Genomic DNA, 18,856 nt, shown 5'->3' on the forward strand with positions numbered 1-18,856 from the left:
CAAATGTGCAGCAGAAATATACACCTTTATTGTAACATCCAAAGATCTCTTTGGCTTGGGAGATAACCAGTCCTCTCTTGGTGTTAGCCACAGAGAAAAATAATCACACAACCAAAGTTCAAAGATTAATGCCATGGTGACTCAATTCTCGTAGCAACACATAAAGATAGCCACTGCTTTCTTATCTGTGGATGGAATAGCAAGCACAGAGATTTCTATTTAACAATGATCACAATGGCCAAAAACTCTGAGTAGGATGCTTCCATGAAAATAACATGTTGAAATCCATGGTTCAGACATCTTGTAAGTTTATTTGCAACATGTGCAAACATTTTTTGCTTCTTAGCTCAGCTTGGAGTTTAGTTTGATTGAAAGTTAAAATCAGAATGTCCTGAGAATTATCTTGAGGGTTGGGAAGGGAAGGGACTAATTATAATTTCATTCTTATAGAAATACAGCAAGCACAACAGTAAATATTATGGATAATAAACCCTATATTTAAATCAATAGAAATAGAATGGCAGTGTATTCTAACATTAACAGATTAAAATACTGCTAACCAAGTGAAACAGAAATATGCATTTCAGAAACAAGGGGAACTCTTCCTCTTCCTAAATAAGTTATTTATTTAGACTTGGATGAAATAAAAAAATTGTTAGTTCTACTAAGACATAGAATTCCATTGTTTGTTGTAGCTTACAGCAATGCTTCCCAAACTGTGCCTTCCTCTTGAGTTTAATTACAACTCCTATCATCTCCGGGTTTCTATACTTAGGAGTATCGTCGTCTGAAGCACCTTGAAGACGTCAGTTTGATTATTTTTATCTTAAAAGTATGGAAATGATTGACTGTGTATAGTAATAAAACAACACTTATTTAAGGCATTCTTACTAGCCATTAAGTTCAGTGACTGGACATGAAAAGTATTGTGCTGTAAATTTTACTTAAGCTTTTGAAGAAAAGAGCAATAGAAAACTAGATTTCTTACCTTGGTGTGCAAATATATACCACAGACTGTTGCTTATGATACGGAGACTGTAGGCAAAAAAGGAAGTATTTCTTCATATAGTTTTATGCAATGGCAATGGTCATAGTTAATTATTTAAAATATTTACATAGCCACCCATCTTATAACCAACTCTGGGCGGCTCTCAATCAAAACTTACATCAGCATAAAAATATGCTGATGTATAAACAGATTAAAAACATTAAAAAGTTGGGTATCTATCTGGTTAGTTAGGCCTGCAAAGACTTAAATCTGTTCATGGATTACTGGCTGTTAAATATAATGTTCATGATGACAAAAATTGAAACTGAAAATCCATACATCTCGGTCAGTGGTGGGTTGCTCCCGGTTCGGACCGGTTCACATGAACCGGTAGTAAAACCGGCAGGAGGCTCCGCCCACTGATCCGAATGTTCTCAAAGTTGATCTGCGCAATCGCAGAAGAGTGTGCGCTGGCGCGATGCAAACCGGTAGTAAAGGTAAGTAGAACACATCCCTGATCTCGGTGTCAGATGACAAACTGCAAACTAATTAAATAAGTAAGTGAATCCACTTGTCTTTTTGTCAAAATGTCTCCCTCAAAGGAAATAGTTATAAGTTCCCCTAGCCTAGAGAATATAAAAAGAGACCAGTTTTTCTTAAATGTATTGGATTTTGCAGACATTTAGGATATCTAGAGAAAGGCCTGCAATCACCCTAAACTTTAATTGTTTCATCTTTCTAATCTGTTAGGAAGGCAGAGATAAACTTTTTTTTTTTTTTTTTTTTTTTTGCTTATCAATGGAAAAATATGCTGAAAACTTTTTAATGGAAGTTTAAGGAAGAAAGATAGGATGGTTAATTCTTCCTTCCTCTGAAATTTCACCCTTATCCACAGAGAAGTTGAGTTTCCATTAATTAGTTTAATACTTTTGGGCAGCCAAATCTTGGAGAAAGTCTATGCATCACCTCTGATTCTTATTCTTACTTCTGAAACGCTTCCTAGTAACGTCAGCTTAATTTCATAACCAAGACAACAATTGCAAAATAACCTTAACTGCAACTATTTGGCATGTGGAACAGTGTTGAATTTCTAAGTGTTGAAGTCCAGGTTTGGGAAGTTAGACTTGACCTTAGCAGCTTGTTGCTGTGTGCAGGACAGCCAGAAGAGTGTATAAAATGCATCACATCCTCTGGGCTGGTACTTAAAATCTTTGCATCTTAGCATAGGTAGGAAAATACAAGCCTCTGCAACAAGAACAGAAGAAAACGAAAGGAGATTTTAATATAAAATATAATTTTAAGTGACATCTTAAATTATAAGGATTGTGATGGATATTTCTATACTTTTTAATAAGCAGAGAAATAGCCACCATAAGCCTTATTAAGTTCATGCATTCATTCATATCCTGAGAAAGACATGTGGTACTTCACCCAACATCAAATGAACATGCACATTCTGATGACTTTCAAGGATGAATTTGAACTTTATGGAAGAGATCATAAAGCAGAAAAATGCTTTTCTTTGTGGGACGACCAAGGGTATGGTTGAAATGAACACACGGGTCCCTCAATCTGCTTCCACAAGCCTACCATAAAGCAACCTTGAAGCTTCTGAGTTGAACAGCAGGGTTCTCCAACAGCAAAGTTGCAGGATGTGTCAGAAATGTCTTAGATGTCAGAATTAGGTCTTCTGATTTAGTACAGGTAGTCCTTGACTGTTAATCTAGTGAGCATTCGAAGCATTTGTTTAGTGAGCATTCGAAGTTACAACGGTATTGAAAAAAGTGTTTGATAATCGTTTTTCACATGACTGTGGCCCTCTATGTCAATAACAGACTGGAATTTTGTGTGACGAAATGTTACTTGCTTTGGTGACAGCTACTCCAGTTATTCAAGCGGAAGAAGCTGCTCATGAGACTTGCAGAGCCAGTCAGAGAGGCCTCACCTGGGTTGGTAGGAAAAGGCGGATCAAGTTACATTACTGGAAAACCCATAATTGCAGACAGGCAAGGGGAAAAAAACCCCTAAGAGGTGTGATTCCAAAGCTTGGGAGAGGAAATGACAGAACAGTTCCTTTTTTAACAATGTACTAAAAATAGTCTCAAAGAATCCAGGGCGAAACGTTCATGCTTAACTATGAACTTCTCCTGAACACTGAAGTACAATGGTGTTCCATAACGCCTAGTTCTGAAATGCTTGTCTTCAATTCCAGATCAGAAAAAAAGAATTTCTAGCAATCCAGATTTAATGAATCGTAGAATTAAAAAGAGATCCTAGGGCCAAGTCCTGGCTTAATTTATTCCGTGCAGGCAGGTAACATATTATACTTTCAGCAATAATGTAATAGGTAAGTTGTATGATTTTTCTATTTGCTAGGGGGACAGGATAGTATCTTTTACAATAATAACCACTTTGGAACAAAACTGATGGTTAAAACATTGTACACTTAACTCCTGCTGTCATTTTCAATCCTGAGATTTGCTGCATACATTAAACCAGTGTTTCTTAGATGTGTGAATTTCAACTCCTAGACGTCCCAAAAGTGTTTTTTCAAGAGGCAACTGAACTTTCTGGTTTTTCTTTGAAGACGTTTCACTTCTCATCCAAGCAGCTTCTTTGAAGAAGCTTCTTGGATGAGAAGTGAAACGTCTTCACAGAAAAAACAGGAAGTCCAGCTGCCTCTTGAAAAAGCATTTTTGGGACAACCATGACCTGGATGACTGAGAATCTCCATAGACATTCAACTGCTAGAATTCCCCAGCCAGCATGCTGAGTTAAGCAATTAAGAGACAAATTGTATGTTGACTCACTCCCTTCTCTATTCTGAACCACTCCCTTTCTTCAGGCTCAATTCCTAAGAGATTCTTCAATTCACGCCCTTCAAAACAAGCTAGAGTTCTGGCATTCCCATTAGCGATGTATTTCACATTCTAACATCTTCTGGTCAGTACAGAGGTTGACCTTTATTGTAGTCAATGTAGCAAAGGTAAATCTTCTTATACTCATTCTATCTCCATTATCCATTTTTGTTAGATGTCACGTCCCTCTGCCTTTTCTGAAACGTGCCTGTTCATTTAGCATTTTTCTTTCCATTCTGTATTCTCCCTTGTCAGCCTTTAAGCAAGGCTTTCCTTGGATAAGAAATCAGTGTAGTTCTAGTAATTTGGACATTCTCCTACATCTCTCCTTCCCTAGAAGGAAGGAATGCCAGTCTTCACCTCTAACACACAGCTTCATTCTGTATTTATAAACACAGACCTTTCCACAGACCAGAGAGTGTTTCCTAATATGATTTGATTGCTTATTTGTACCCTATGACTATCATTAAGTGTTGTACCTTATGACTCTTGATGAATGTATCTTTTATTTTATGTACACTGAGAGCATATGCACCAAGACAAATTCCTTGTGTGTCCAATCACACTTGGCCAATAAATAATTCTATTCTATTCTATTCTATTAAGTAGTGCTGCCTGTGCTTTGAATTTATTAAACTTAGCCCATCTCTTACAGTAGCCACAACTCTTTTCAGATTTCAGTAGAAGCCTGAAAAACAACAGGCTATTTTGATGAATTAATAACGAAAACACGTTGGGGTCTATTTAAGGTATGAAACATTTTTTCTAAATATTTTCAAAGTGCACCTGGTCTTATCTTTGATTTGACTTCTCCTGATGTTTTAAGAAGTGCAACGGGGCAATTCATCAGGTGTTTTGTTACCGAACAGTTGATTTCTTGTCCGAGATGTCAGTTTTTAGAGTAAGTTCCTAAATCTCTTTATAAATGTTTCCATCATCCTTTAATCCAGTTTGTAAAAATCTTTTTACTCCGTATCCTTTGCACCATTTAGGCCTTTTTCATGATTACCCTTAAGAATTTTCACTGTAGTTGTAATGTTTCTTATTTATTTATTTAAAACTTTTGCATAGCTTGCTAACTGGGCAGCTTCCACTCAAGAATAAAGCAACATATACATAATAAAAACAAGAAACAATAAAACCAGTAACTCCAAAACATAAAAACCTGGCACATTCCCCCGATGCAACCAACATACTCTGTAAGTACTCTTTTTACATTTTCTTTTTATATTTATTCTTCGGTTGACATTCTTGAAAAAAATACCTTTAATTCTTTCTTGCTTGACTTTGGAAGTCTGTCTTCAGTCACTATTACATTCTTTTAGCTGCCCAACTGTTTCATCCTTTGTTTTTTGCCTGGCTATAACAATTGATTGTTCCGAAAGCCACTAGAGTTGTTGTTTTTTTCTCTTTGAAATCTTGGGATTTTTTTTTTTTGGTTCAGTTATTCAATATCTATTCAGTTATTGCAATGTCTCTTGCCTCTTCTCATAGCAATTCATGTTCTTTCTCATACAAATTAGATATACGGAAGCTGTTACAGTCAGACTATAAGATCAATGTATATTCTCCATAGCCTATTTTTTGACATACTTTTCTCTATAATGTTCTATGTTTTACCTGAATATTTGAAACCAGCAATTAATGGTATGTTCTAAAATATAAATCTGGAAACTCATAGGCAGTTGGATTGTGCTTCTCCATCTTCTGTTTCCTGATTTGTAATCTATTTGATTCCACTGTTGTCCGTCATTGATATTTACTTGATAGCCATTAATTTTGATATGATTTTGTCTCTTATTTTATTGTAGCTGAGCAGATACTTAAATATGGCCTTTTTAGGTATCATGGCAGGTCCATTTTATGGGCTGAACCACAAAACATCTAATTGCCTGAATTAAATTGGCCCATTCTGGTTCATAAACATTCCCTCATTCCTAGGACATCCAAAATAGCATACATCATATCCATTTTGACAATTTCAACTTTTCCTTGATTTTCCTATTCCATGTTCCAACTGAGAAATTAGGAACTGTTCCTGGAGCACACAAACTCTTTTAATCAGTGCCAAAAGCACATTGCTTGCTTTAAAACAAATATATAAAACATACCAAATTGTCCAACCAATGAACTTTAAGTTATTTTTTCTTAATATAACCATCTGACAAAAATGCTGCACTGTAAATCTTTGTAAGACTATATGGCATCCCAAATAGTGATGGGTTGCTCCTGGTTCGGTCCAGTTCTTGCTAACCAGTAGTAAAAGCGGCGGGAAGCTCCGCTCACCCGCCTGGACATCATCATGGATGATCTGTGCATGCGCAGAAGCTTCTGCGTATGCGCGTACGCGGTCCCGTAGCGAACCGGTAGTAAAGGTAAGTAGAATCCACCCCTGATCTCATGTTATATTATTTTAACACAATTCTATAGAACATTTTGTCTAACTCCTACATTAGATATCCTTGCATGATTTCGAACAGGAAGCAACTCTCAACTATGCAGATGAATATAGTATAGGGAGCACACCAACTTCATTTGGAACAAGCCTCATTTCCAGGAGATGAATATTTCTGGATTCAGTGCTTAAAAATGTATAGAAAGTAAGAAGTAAGGTCTTTGGAAGTGAAAGAAAAGGATGGGCCAGCAAGGAATCAAACAATTTTTTTTTTAAAAAAAGGAAGCTATTTTATTCTTGGATTTCTCTATTCAGGTAAGTCAATAATTTGTCTAATTTGAATAGAGAAGAGGTTTCAAAGAGGCCTGGTCTTGGAACAACTCATTTTTCTGATGGAGAACTAAACTATTCCCTCAACAAAAGATTGCAACTGGGAAACAATCGATTGTCAAGAGAAAGAACTGCTTAAGCATTCTCCCCTGAGGCTACTGTGAGAACATCTATCTGACACTGAGGAAAACTTTGGTCAAAATCAAGGATCAAGGACCTATTACAAATGGTTTTATATAAATGTATAAAGCATAAGCACATAGACATGTTTGTCAAATTATTGTCTTAATGCAGTAGCATGTAATCAGTACATTGGTTAGGACATTTGGCACTTTCATTTTTTCTACACTGAGATCTTTTCCCCATCCCTAATTTTATAAAATTACAGAATATAACCAATGGCACTTGAAGATCAGCTACTCTACTCCAACTCCTTGTGCAATTCCAGGAAATATTATAACATTCCTAACAGAAATTATTTATTCTTCTCTAGGAGGGGGAGGTGACATTTGAAAAATGTGATAATTCAAACCATTAGTGAATCTGGTCATGAAAGCTGGTAGCATCCAACCCAACCCAAATATTGTTACATACTGAACTTGGATAAAGAGCATAGAAGATCTCCTGCAGGCCCTACTGATCCTACTAGAACACCAGAGCAAAGGATCTTGTTCGTCAAAGAATGTTTTTTTCCATTTACATTTTAGAGAAGTTTATCTTGCATTCAGATTGTCTGTCCATCTTTTTTTTCTTTTCAGGACCAAGTGATGACAAATTCCTTCCCCATCAGCAAAGAGAGTGGAATAGTAAGGACCTGGAGAAGTGACAAGGGAAGTTAGCTACAGTTGCTCAAAACAGTATCCTGTCATCAATGTGAGAAATATTATGCAGTAATATAACTTATCTGGCTATGAATGGTCCTAAAAAGCAGAGGAGAGAATGGAGCTTTAGATCAGGGGTCTCCAACCTTGGCAACTTTAAAACCTGTGGACTTCAACTCCCAGAATTCCTCAGCTAGCTTTGCTTTGCTGGCTGAGGAATTCTGGGAGTTGAAGTCCACAGGTCTTAAAGTTGCCAAGGTTGGAGACCCCTGCTTTAGATGGTGCACTGGTGCTTCTTCAATACACCAATGTTCTTATCTGCACTGAACTGCAATTGGGGTATCACAAACCACACACAAGCTCCTCCCATGTGAATTCTGCAAAATTTCTGCATTAAATGTGTCCTCAACAATTAATGGAAGTTATTGCTTAGCACTTAAGAAAATCATCTAGTGACAGTAATTACCTTACAAAACTAAACAAAAATACATATCCAAATTGATGAATAAAAAGGAGGTGTGCAAATTCTCTTCATCTACACTTTATATCATTTATATCAAAGCACCCGGAGGCTCCAACTGGTCCAGAATGTAGCCGGGCGGGTGATTATGGGCGCAGCTCGTTGCGCCCATGTAACACCTCTCCTACGCAAGCTGCACTGGCTCCCGGTGGTCTTCCGGGTGCGATTCAAGGTGTTAGTTATTACCTTTAAAGTGCTCCATGGCTGGGTACCTACGAGACCGTCTTTTGCCACCAATAGCCTCCCACCGACCAGTTCGTTCTCACAGGGAGGGACTACTCAGGGTACCGTCAGTCAAATTATACCGACTGACGACTCCCAGGGGGAGGGCCTTCTCTGTGAGGGCTCCAACCCTTTGGAATGAACTGCCCCCGGAGATACGGAATATCCCTGATCTCCGTGCTTTCCGCCGTGCCCTCAAAACCCTGATGTTCCAACAGGTGGGGCTAAACATATGAACATGTGAATGTTTTTAAAATGTTATCTAATTTTAGGTTCTATTTAATTGGGCCAAACTATGTTATAATAATAATTTTAATTAGCAATTTTATGATGTTTGTATATCTATATTTTTCTTGACTGTACACTGCCTTGAGTCCTACAGGAGAAAGGCAGTATAGAAATATAATAAATAATAATAATAATAATAATTTGAAACACAGGCAGTCCTCGACTAAGAATCACAAATGAGCCCAAAATTTCTGCCATTAAGCAAGACAATTGTTAAGTGGGTTTTGATCCATTTTATGATCTTTCTTGCCATAGTTGTTAAGTGGATCACTACAGCTGTTAACTCAGTAATACAGCTGTTAAGTGAGTCTGGCTTTCCCCATTGATTTTGCTTGTCAGAAAATTGCAAATGGTGATCACATGACCCTGCAACCCTCACAAAAATGAGTCAGTTGCCAAGTGTCCGAATTGTGATCATGTGACCAATGAGGATGCTGCAATTGTTGTGTGAAAAAGATTCAATATGTCACTTTTTTCAGTGCTGTTGTATCTTTGAATGGTCACTAAACGAATGCATGTAAGTCGAGAACTACCTGTATTGGCCTGTTGCTAGCTGGGTGGGAGGTACAGAAAAGATGCTGCATTAATGCCGGACAGAGCAGCCATTACTGGGGCTAAGGGCCATATTCAGCCTTATGCAGCAAGAAAGGGGGGAAAATCAAGCTAAAAAAATAATAAAATGCAAAATAAATATATACATTCTGGCTGTAGCAGTGTAGCAGTGTTTTCTAGGGCAGCGATCCCCACTTTCTTGGGCACCAGGGACCCGTTCCATGGAGAAACGTTTTGGACCAGAGGGGGCATGATTTTGCATGCTCCCTGCATCCTATAGATGGGGCTTCGCTTGTTTGCGTGGCCCGGTTGATGCTATGCTGCGGCCCAGTGCTGGTTGGGGACCCCTGTTCTAGGGGACTTGGAAGGAGAAGATTTTCCTTTATTTTCAATTGCTCCAAACCACATTTTTTCCTAGGTATCTCCAAACACACTCAACCTATTTTATTATCGAGTAGAACATTTTAATAGAAGAAAAAACTAATTTATTATCAAATAGAACATTTTAATGGAAGAAAAAGCATCGAGAAGATAAACCAATTCAAGAAATGTCAAGTTTAACTTTATATGAAGTTCCCCATCAGGTTTTGAAAGGTAGCTAGAATATTTGTCAACCTTTGTTTCTTAACTTTGAAATACACTCAGTTTCCAAGCAGATGGTCACCAATAAATAGCCAGGCAGTTTGCTACTTCAGTGTCACAGAAGGAAAGAGTTTTGGGTGTTTCACTAAAGCTGGAGGAGGCTTGCTTTCCGTGGGTGAGTTTCCCACCTCTTGTTTCAACAGTGGAATTAGTTTTGAGAATCCTAGGAAGCTTCATTCATAACTATCGTCTCCAAATCCATTTTTGTCTCTAAAATCTTTGCAAGATACCACTGCAAGTTGTTATTTTTTTATTTATCTATTCAATTTCTGCAGCTGCCTAGCTCAATCAATGACTGGGCAGGTTACAATACCAAAAACCATAAAAACAATTAAAACAATTACCATATTTTTCAGAGTATCGCTTCCCCCCCCTAAAAGGGGGTGAAAATTTAGGTGCGTCTTATACACTGAATGTAGCCCCATCCACCTACTGGACCCACCCTTTGGCCTCTACATCCCAACAGTTTACCCCCTTGCAGCAAGCAGCAAGAAGAAACAGCTCATTTCAGCTTCAGCACAGCCTAATTAGCACAAGTTGATTGGATCGGCCTCCCGACTCTCAGCCGTTTTGCTCTCAGTTATTTTGCAGGGGCCTCTGCTGTTTGCTGCAAGGAGGTAAATTGCTGGGAGCAGATTTTTTTTTTCTTGTGCTAATCAAGCTATGCTGAAAACGAAAATGAAAGTAAAGCAGGCTATTTGCTGTTTGCTGCAACGAGGCAAAATTGCTGGGAGGCAGAGACAGATTTCTTTTTCTTGTTTTCCTCACCAAAAAAGGTAGGTGCGTCTTATAGTCTGGAGCATCTTATACTCCGAAAAATACGGTAAGAACGTTTGGAAAACAATAAATTATATTGATGAAAGAATCCACGATTGTTGGGACTGGTTTCCCATGCAGAAATCTGCAGTGCAAGGGACATGCTTACCTTGGTGTCGGTACGGTAAGAAAAATCCAAGACGGGGGTATCATTTGCCAGGACCCGCTGGGGAGGGCTGGGGACACCTAACACTAGCACCTGTATCAGAAGGAGCCCATCTATGTGGCTGCTGAGTCGCACAATCTCATTCGCTAGCACACCCTGCAACAAGAAGAAAAGGAAAAGTTGATGCAAGTAGTACAGCAATAGGCAACCTTCAGAGGTCAGGGATCAAACTTTTGGAGAGGGCAAGGGACACAGCGGGTGGAACCATGATGCAAATTTGATGGGAGTCATGATACTTAGATGCATATTAAATAATATCTAGATTTTTTTGAGCATTATCTATTTTTGGAAGTATTGCTGCATGAATTTTTTTTTCTGCCTTGTCATGTCATCCTGCTATAGTGCAGCCGAATACAACTTCCAGATTTGATGTGACATGGCATGGTAGTGAGATCCCACGAGGTCTTTCTCTTGTTTTTTCTTTTTTTCTATATAATTGGCAGTGCAAGTAAAACACTTATAAGCAGCAAGCAGCTTGATCCTCAAAGGATCAGGACAAGGGGAGAGGAATTTTTTAAAAAACTGACAGGACTGAAATATAAGAGTAAGAAAAGGTTCAATTATTAACAACCAATAGTATATACTTCAAGTAGGGTGAAAAAGTGGCCAAGGAGCACCTGTCTACAACCTTGTAAACGTGTCCCTTTTCCTAGAACTGCACAGCAGCTGCTGTCAGGCCTGGAAGCCATCTTTCTACCTTTGTGCCTTCAGGCTTCAGGCCTGCCACAAATCCTACTGTGGGAAATTGGGAGGGGGTGTTGCATAGAGGGAAGAAGATATGTATTCACAATAAAATTCTTTATAGAAAGTCAAGGCCATGGGGCCCTGCAGCTGTGCTGAGAAGAATGAGGAGGTATCTTCTGTTCCAGACGGTACCTGATTGGATGTGGGGTGGACATGTGGGAGAGGGGCAAGGTCCTGAACTTTCTTTTTGGTGTGGAAATCCCGGAAGCTGTCAGATTCGGGTTTTCCCAGATGTGCCAATATGACATCTCTAATAAAAGTTAGCTTTGAGGAACTTCAAGCCTTGGAGTTTGATTTCGTTGGGGGTGTTACCTGGAACCCTGACAGCTGCAGAAACAGCTTTTACCAAATAGTCACTGGAGATATAGGGCTGCATGTTTACAGGGTGCCTGGTTAAGAATGATCTTTAGAAAGAAACATCTAGCTAAGTAATAATGTGTGAGGATTTACACCACTCTCAGCTTTATTTTCATGTTTTGGATAACATTGCTACAAGAAGGCACATTTATTAAGGTTATTAAGGTGCTGTCTATGTGCTAATCAGTCTATCCTTGAAGACAACTGATTCTGCCCACTGCGCCTTCCTATCCAACCACACCATAACTGATCAGTCTGCCCTTTAAAGTACAACCTGCAACCCTCCACCCTTGTGGAACATCATCCCTGCATCGATAAGATTGGCCCTCACTTTGACACTCTTCCACAAGATCCTGAAGATATGGCCCTGCCAGTGGGCCTGGGGATCTCAGAGTGATATGGACCTCAAGTGGCTCATATGTTTGTTGTTGTCAGGGGGTGTTACTGTTTTTATTATTATCAGGGTTCATCTTTGTAAGTCGTCTGGAATCACCAAGAGTGAGGTGGGTGGCAATATAAATTTTCTTAAATAAATAAGTAGACAAGCCCATGGAAGTCCTAAGAGCCTTTTCTGAAGTGAACATCAACTACTGGAAATCTTATCACTTGCACTTAATATAAAGTATTTAATACCCAAAGCTCAGGCACCCCTGACTTTCCTACTTTTTTCAGTGTGGCCAAGAGTACACCTGCCAAAATTCAAGTGTGGCCCTTGGCCACAAAAAATGGCAGATCCCTGCTATTATTGGGGTCATAACTCAGCTGTAGAAGGGCACCAATGAAAAGCAACTTGTCCAGTGAGAAAGCAATTCTTGTATTCAAATGGACTTAGAATGTCTACAGGGGTTTTCAGCATATTGTGCCTCGCCATCTTATCTACTGCCCTGCTATGACACTATTACACAGATATGAAAGGAAACAAAGTACTTATGACCACAATTGAGACCAAAACTTCCATTGCAAAGCAAGACAGTTGTTAAGTGAGCTTCGCCCCCATTTTATGACTTTCCTTGCCACATTTAAATGAATCACCGTAGTTGTTAAGTAAGTAACAGGATTGTTAAGTGAATCTGGCTTCTCTGTTGACTTTGCTTGTCAGAAGATTGTAAAAGGTGATCACATGACCCAGGGACACTAACAACTGTCATAAATACACGCCAGTTGTCAAGTGTCCAAAAATTTGATCACATGACCATGGGGGATGCTGCAACGATTGTATGAAAAACTGTCATAAATCACATTTTTCGGGGCCATTATAACTTTGATCACTAAACAAATGGTTATAAGTTGAGAACTATATGTACTTGAAGTAATCCAAAATAGGGAATAACTGGTTAAAATTTAATATGCTCTGGCTAGCGTAGTTTAGCTACCGAGATCAGATGTGTTACTTCCAGACTCACATTTCTTGCCAGAAAGAAGATCTGTGTGTAATCACCCTTCTCAAAGGTCAGCAGCCCTTCACCATCGTCCCAGAACAAATCCCCTCTGGCCACCCCATCCAGTGTCAAAGCCACGATGAGAGTCATTCCATTTGAGCGCGACTCTGTGGTTGTGAGAGCAGGTTCCTGAAGAGATTTGCAGTAGAGAAAGAAGCTCTATCAAAGCAGAAAGGCCTAAAAGCCTTCTTTACCTTAGTACATTCCCTCCCCTCCTCCTCACGTCCCAAGCAAATCTTTAAAAAAAACAAAAAAAAAAAAAACATTCTATCCAGAGAATCTTGCAGCAATATTGGGCTGCCATTCTCTTATTTTCTGGCAAAGTGGCAGGAGAAGAACTGGTATATTAGACCGACCTGCAAAGGAAGAATGTGACCTCCATGGATATGGACATTGATCGTGTCAAGTGGAGCTGGTAGGAGAATCCACTGTCCCTTGCTGTGGATGACAGACCCCTGAAGGCCCACAGATATAAAAGTCATGTAAGACAGGGCTTGTGCTACCAAAGCAAGAATCAGACAAGGGAGGCTTGCATACATTCCAAAAAACTAAATTGACAGAAATCTCAAGCAGTGAGCACATTCAAACTTACAAAATTCTGCTACTGTGGCTGTTCTAATTAAAGAAGTTTTAGGCCCATATGGCATTGTTTTTTTTTAGCCTTGCCTAACCTATAGGGCTGACACTATAGAAGAGTATCCAGAACAACTTCTCTTAGCAGAAGAGCAGGCACAAGATGACAGAACAGAAATCAATAGATCAATTGCAGCCATGTATGTAAAGTTTAATGGCTGCTTAAGGCAAAGTGTCACAGACATTCCATCTGAGCCTCTGTGAATGCCAAAACCCACACTCACCGTGGTGATGTCATACCATGACCCCAAAGGAAAATAGCCAGCCATTTTTCTTATCCCTTCTTCTAACACAGGAGTAATGAGGAGCCCAGCTCCCCACATGAACTGTCTATCAATGGTCCATGTATATGTGTCTTGTGGGAATCTGCAAGAATGATAAAAGAACATGACCACAGGACTTCAAAGAACCTCTGGCAATCAAGGGGGAAAAAAAGTCATTACAAAAGATCTTTCTCCCACGTGTAGATCTATTTCCTTCAGCCAGAACTGAGCAAGAGTACCACCACATCCTTATTTGAGGACAGGTAAAAGATTTTGAAATTGTCTTTCGGCCTTGTATCCCACACTGCCTCCAAGTCTTACCTGATGTTGAATTCCCACCATGATGGCAGTTACCTTAAAATTCACTTGGAAGATCATCACTGAAGGCTATTTTATAATAATTCAGAAGCTTTTGCTCCAGAGCATTTCAATCAAATGCTAGCTGAGATCCACCAGGCTATATCCTCCCTCACAACACAGCCAGCCCCTGACTTACTCAAAATAAAGAGGACGGGCTACTGTCTCGCCTGTGGAGTGGGCCTTGTGGAACAGGGTATAAAGATAGGGCAACAGGGAGTAGCGCAGGGAAAAGGCTTTCCTCATGGCTTGTTGGGCTTCCAGGCTGAAGGCATATGGCTCCTGAGACTGCAAAACAGAAAGGCAAAAAATGAGAGCAATCATGTTACCAGGTTCCTGAGGCATAAATGACATTTCTTGTATTTCTTCTAAGAAGGGATTCAGGAAGTTCTTTTTCATACTGAATCTTTTTTCTACCTGCTATTAGCACGTTCTTCCTTATATGACACTAAAAAAAAAAGAATAAAGTAACAAGAATTGAGGCATTAAGGCCTAGTTCATACCATAACCATCATCTGGTTCACTTGGTTCTAGTTTACTATACTCTGTTTTCCCGAAAATAAGACGTCTCCTGATAATATTTATATTTATATTAATAAATCGGGCTTTTGAGTGCATGCGCTAAAATAAGCCTCTCCCCGAAAATAAGCCCTCCCCAAAAATATTTAAACTCAGAGCTGGAAATCAGGTAAGATGGCAAGAGGAGCCCCGTCTTGCTCCAGGCGCCCCAAAATAATAAGACCTCCCCGAAAATAAGGCCAAGTGCTTATTTCGGGGTTCAAAAAAGTATAACACAGGGTCTTATTTTTGGGGAAACATGGTATATAAAATCAGTCCAGAAGGCTCTACTTTATGGTTTATTTTAAGGTTGGGATTCAGCCAGGGATGCTTATTCCATATCCATCAAGAAGCCTTAACTTGATATAGTGTTAAACCAGATCACAGAATATCTCTTATGGCATTATCCCACAGCTCAGTGCCATAATAGTAATAGTATTAAAGCCAATGAACTTGCAGTGCTGTATCAGCAGGAACACGATCAGTTTAGACACTATATACTAATTCAGTCGTTCATGTGGCAAGATGGTGGATTTTCTTCTGAATAAGCAAGTGTGCATATGAGTAAATGAAATGAATCCTATGTTTTTTTGTGATCTAGTTAATATAGGATTGACTAAAACAGAATTATGATGCCCTGCAATTAAGAAGGTATGTGGAAAGAGAGATTATTTTTTTTGTCCACAAGAAGTATAAAGCCTATCGTTATGGCTTCCTATGGAAATTTGTATTTCTTTGATTTTCAAATATTATACTGCCTTAGAGCTTCTCAGCCAATATTCTTGGATCACTAAATCAACTTTTGGTGCATCGACTGGATAAATGCAGGTTACATACCATTTCTTTAAACTTTTCTTATTATAAAGCTAGATTTTATAGTATGCTCCAAATACAAAGAAGACTGTAATTTATTTTCAGTTTTAAGAAAGAAGAGGGAAAAACGCAAACACATAAACATCATTTATTATATGCTTGCTTGCAGTGATTTCAATCTAAAGGCTACATCATCATTGATTTACAATGGAAGTAAGAAAACTAGCCTTGGCTACAAGCTTAACAGGAAAAATCCTAATAAATTGAAGTCTATTTCAATTTTGAACGTTGAAAAGTTCATGGACTTTCCTTAACAACCTGTCTTTGTACCTGATGTTATAAGAGAGATCAATCAAATTCTAAGAAATGGTTCAGTACCACCTGATTTCCCATAGATCCTATTTAAACTTTCTAAATAAATTCCGTAAACCTGGTGCCTCTAGATGTAGGGAGATGATCACTCCCAGAATGGCCTGCCAACCTGCTGCTTTGTTCCATTTTGTCCCAGCCTTCTCCAATGAAAACAATGGCCAAGCAGACACAGAGACATCATGCTTACCTTACTTCCCCGGTCATTGTGGTTTCGCATGAAAGGGTAGAATGCACCCAGTTGGGTCCAACGCACACACAGCTCTTCCGTCGTGCTGTTCAGAAATCCACAGATGTCAGCCCCGACCAATGGCACTCCATAGAGATTGAAGAGCAGCATTGCTTTAAGAAGACAGATAGTGTGGATTAGGAAAGACCTTGAATGGTAAACTCTAGAAAGCAATAGGAGAGATGCTGAGAAACCTGGAGGAATCAGAGTATTATATCTTTCCAGATAATATCTTCTTCTGATATATTCCGAAGGAATATGGGAAAAAAATATCCACAATAGGCAGGTACGAACTTGGAGAAGTTCACAAAGTGGTTTCTAAAAATACTTGTACCTGGTATACTGTAGTATAGATGCTCCCAAACGCTTATGACGTCCCCGGTCCAATGGCCAGCATAGCGTCCATGGCTGGCAAAAGTGGAACGAGAGATCACAAACGGACGCTTCCCTCGCACTTTCACCAAAGCACTGAGAACAGAAGAGAAGTAATTGAAGGACTTCAATGGATCTGGAACCTGGAGCTTTCCCACTTCTAACTAAGCCATGGTGGCGCAGTAGTTGGAATGCAGTATTGCAGGCTGGCTCTGCTGACTGCCATCAGTTCAATCCTGACCGGCTCAAGATTGACTCAGTCTTCCATCCTTCTGAGGTTTATAAAATGAAGACCCAGACTGTTGGGAGCAATATGCTGACTCTGTAAACTGCATAGCGCTTTACCGCTGTAAAGCACTATGAAGTGGTATATGCTATTGCTAACTGCAAAAGGTTTAGAAAATGTTGAAAACACTGGAGTCATAGATTCTGCCAATAATAAATCATTGCCTTTCAATTAGTAGCTTACTTGCAACTTGAGATAGTTAATTCCTGTCCACCATACCAAAATGCATTACAGTTAGTCCTCAACTTATGATTACAAAGGAGACCAACCTTTCTGTTGTTAAGCAAGGGGCTTGTTAAGTGAGTTGCGTCCAGTTTTACAACCTTTTTTGCCATGGCTGTTAAGCAAATCACTATTATTAAGTGAATCATGCGGTCATTAAGTGAATCCACCTTAAACACCCTTCCCCCTTGATTTTGCTTGCTGGAAACCAACTAGGAAGGTCGCAAATGGTAATCTCATGACTCCAGGACACTACAACTGTTGTAAATACATGTTAATGGCCAAGCAACCAAATTTTGATCACATGATTGTGGCAATGCTGCGTTGGTTGTAAGTGTCAGGGCTGGTTGTAAATCGTTTTTTTCAATGTCGCTGCAACTTTGAACCATCACTAAACAGACTACCTGTATTATCCTTAATTTGTATAAAACTCCGTTTCTTGGGCAGGATCAGAGGAACAATTATCTATCTGGCAGAATTTCCCTTTCATACTCACTCATGTGTTGCAATGGTTTCAGTCAACCCATAAAGGCTGTGCAAGTTATAATGGGAAGACAGGTACTGCTTACTAGAGGCACAGAGGGTTTTTGACTTCAAGGTTCCACCCAGCACACCTGCAAATGTAGGAGGAGAAATACTATATAGCCAATGAAATTGTGGAGGCTGCAACGCAAAGCTGTGCGAGATGTGAAGTTTTTTTACATGTGACAGGGAGCTTTGGATCCCGTGTTCCTGGTATAAAGACATCCCCTCTTGATTACTTGCCTCTTGGGTCTTATAGGGAGGAGGCTAGAAGATTCATACAGAGCTCATTAAGTTTACTAAGAAATTATTCCACATCTAGTCCAGGCTTCAAAAATTTTAGCAAGGGGTTCTCTGCCTGATTGCTGGGTGGGTGAGGCCATGATGGGCGTCGCCTAGTCAGTCTCCTGCACCATGGGGGGGGGGCATTTTTGCCCTCCCTGGGCTCCAGAGGCTTTTCTCGAGCCTCCGGGAAGGCGAAAACTGCCAGCCCAGGCTCCAGAGGCCCTGTGGAGGCCGGAAACGCGCCCATTTCCAGCCTTCTTGAACTTCCGGTAGGCCTGTTTTTCACCCTCCCTGAGCCTCCACACGTGCCCTGTACTTACCTGTATCCAAAACGGGCTGCGTGGGGACTCCTGGGAGGGGCGGGGTGGGGTGGGCGGGGCCAGCCAGGAGTGGGATTTGGGGGTTCTACGAACTGCACAGAATGTTAGCTAGAGGTTCTCCTGAACCCCTGCGAACCCCCAGCAACCCACCCATGATCCTGTCTCAATCCAACTAGACTTGAGTCAGCTCTTGATTGGGTGCCCCCAAAACTAAAAACATTGAAAAAAACCAACAAGTCATCTGAAATATCCAGATTCAAATGTTTGCAAAGGTAGGCCAAAGAACTGTTGAATGTTCAGAATCCATGTTTGCGTTTTCCAAAAGCCACATGCATAAGTCTACAATGTATTTCAGTAAACAATGTTTATTTTCCATACTGAAAACCAGTAGGAATTATGCTATTAAGTATATTCTTTCAATTTTATTTAAATCTTTGTAAATTGTACTCCAAAACTTCATCACTGTAGGTTATTTAGCAACTATTTATT

The 18,856-nt window shown here is 39.7% G+C and overlaps 1 protein-coding gene and 1 long non-coding RNA gene across 2 annotated transcripts in view; both read right to left on the reverse strand.

The window, feature by feature from the left end:
• Positions 1–6: 6 nt before the first annotated feature.
• Positions 7–783, reverse strand: LOC148115391 (uncharacterized). The gene is made up of 2 exons (XR_015732467.1): positions 701–783; positions 7–185 (listed from the first exon to the last, which is right to left on the reverse strand). It is a non-coding gene; the product is annotated as an uncharacterized LOC148115391 (long non-coding RNA).
• Positions 784–4,876: 4,093 nt separating this feature from the next.
• The window catches only part of GAA (alpha glucosidase), a 29,198-nt gene continuing 15,218 nt past the window's right edge, over positions 4,877–18,856 (reverse strand). Inside the window, exons 12-20 of the mRNA XM_060688766.2 lie at positions 17,737–17,854; positions 16,695–16,828; positions 16,322–16,473; positions 14,531–14,679; positions 13,996–14,137; positions 13,495–13,593; positions 13,103–13,267; positions 10,542–10,694; positions 4,877–7,385 (exon numbers count right to left, since the gene is read on the reverse strand). Of these exons, the coding sequence (XP_060544749.2) occupies positions 7,326–7,385; positions 10,542–10,694; positions 13,103–13,267; positions 13,495–13,593; positions 13,996–14,137; positions 14,531–14,679; positions 16,322–16,473; positions 16,695–16,828; positions 17,737–17,854 (1,172 nt within the window). The 3' untranslated portion in view covers positions 4,877–7,325. The remainder of the gene's footprint in view (positions 7,386–10,541; positions 10,695–13,102; positions 13,268–13,494; positions 13,594–13,995; positions 14,138–14,530; positions 14,680–16,321; positions 16,474–16,694; positions 16,829–17,736; positions 17,855–18,856) is intronic.

This window comes from Pantherophis guttatus, chromosome 2 (assembly GCF_059756535.1).
Source record: "Pantherophis guttatus breed Tessera chromosome 2, ASM5975653v1, whole genome shotgun sequence".
Taxonomy (NCBI): domain Eukaryota; kingdom Metazoa; phylum Chordata; class Lepidosauria; order Squamata; family Colubridae; genus Pantherophis; species Pantherophis guttatus.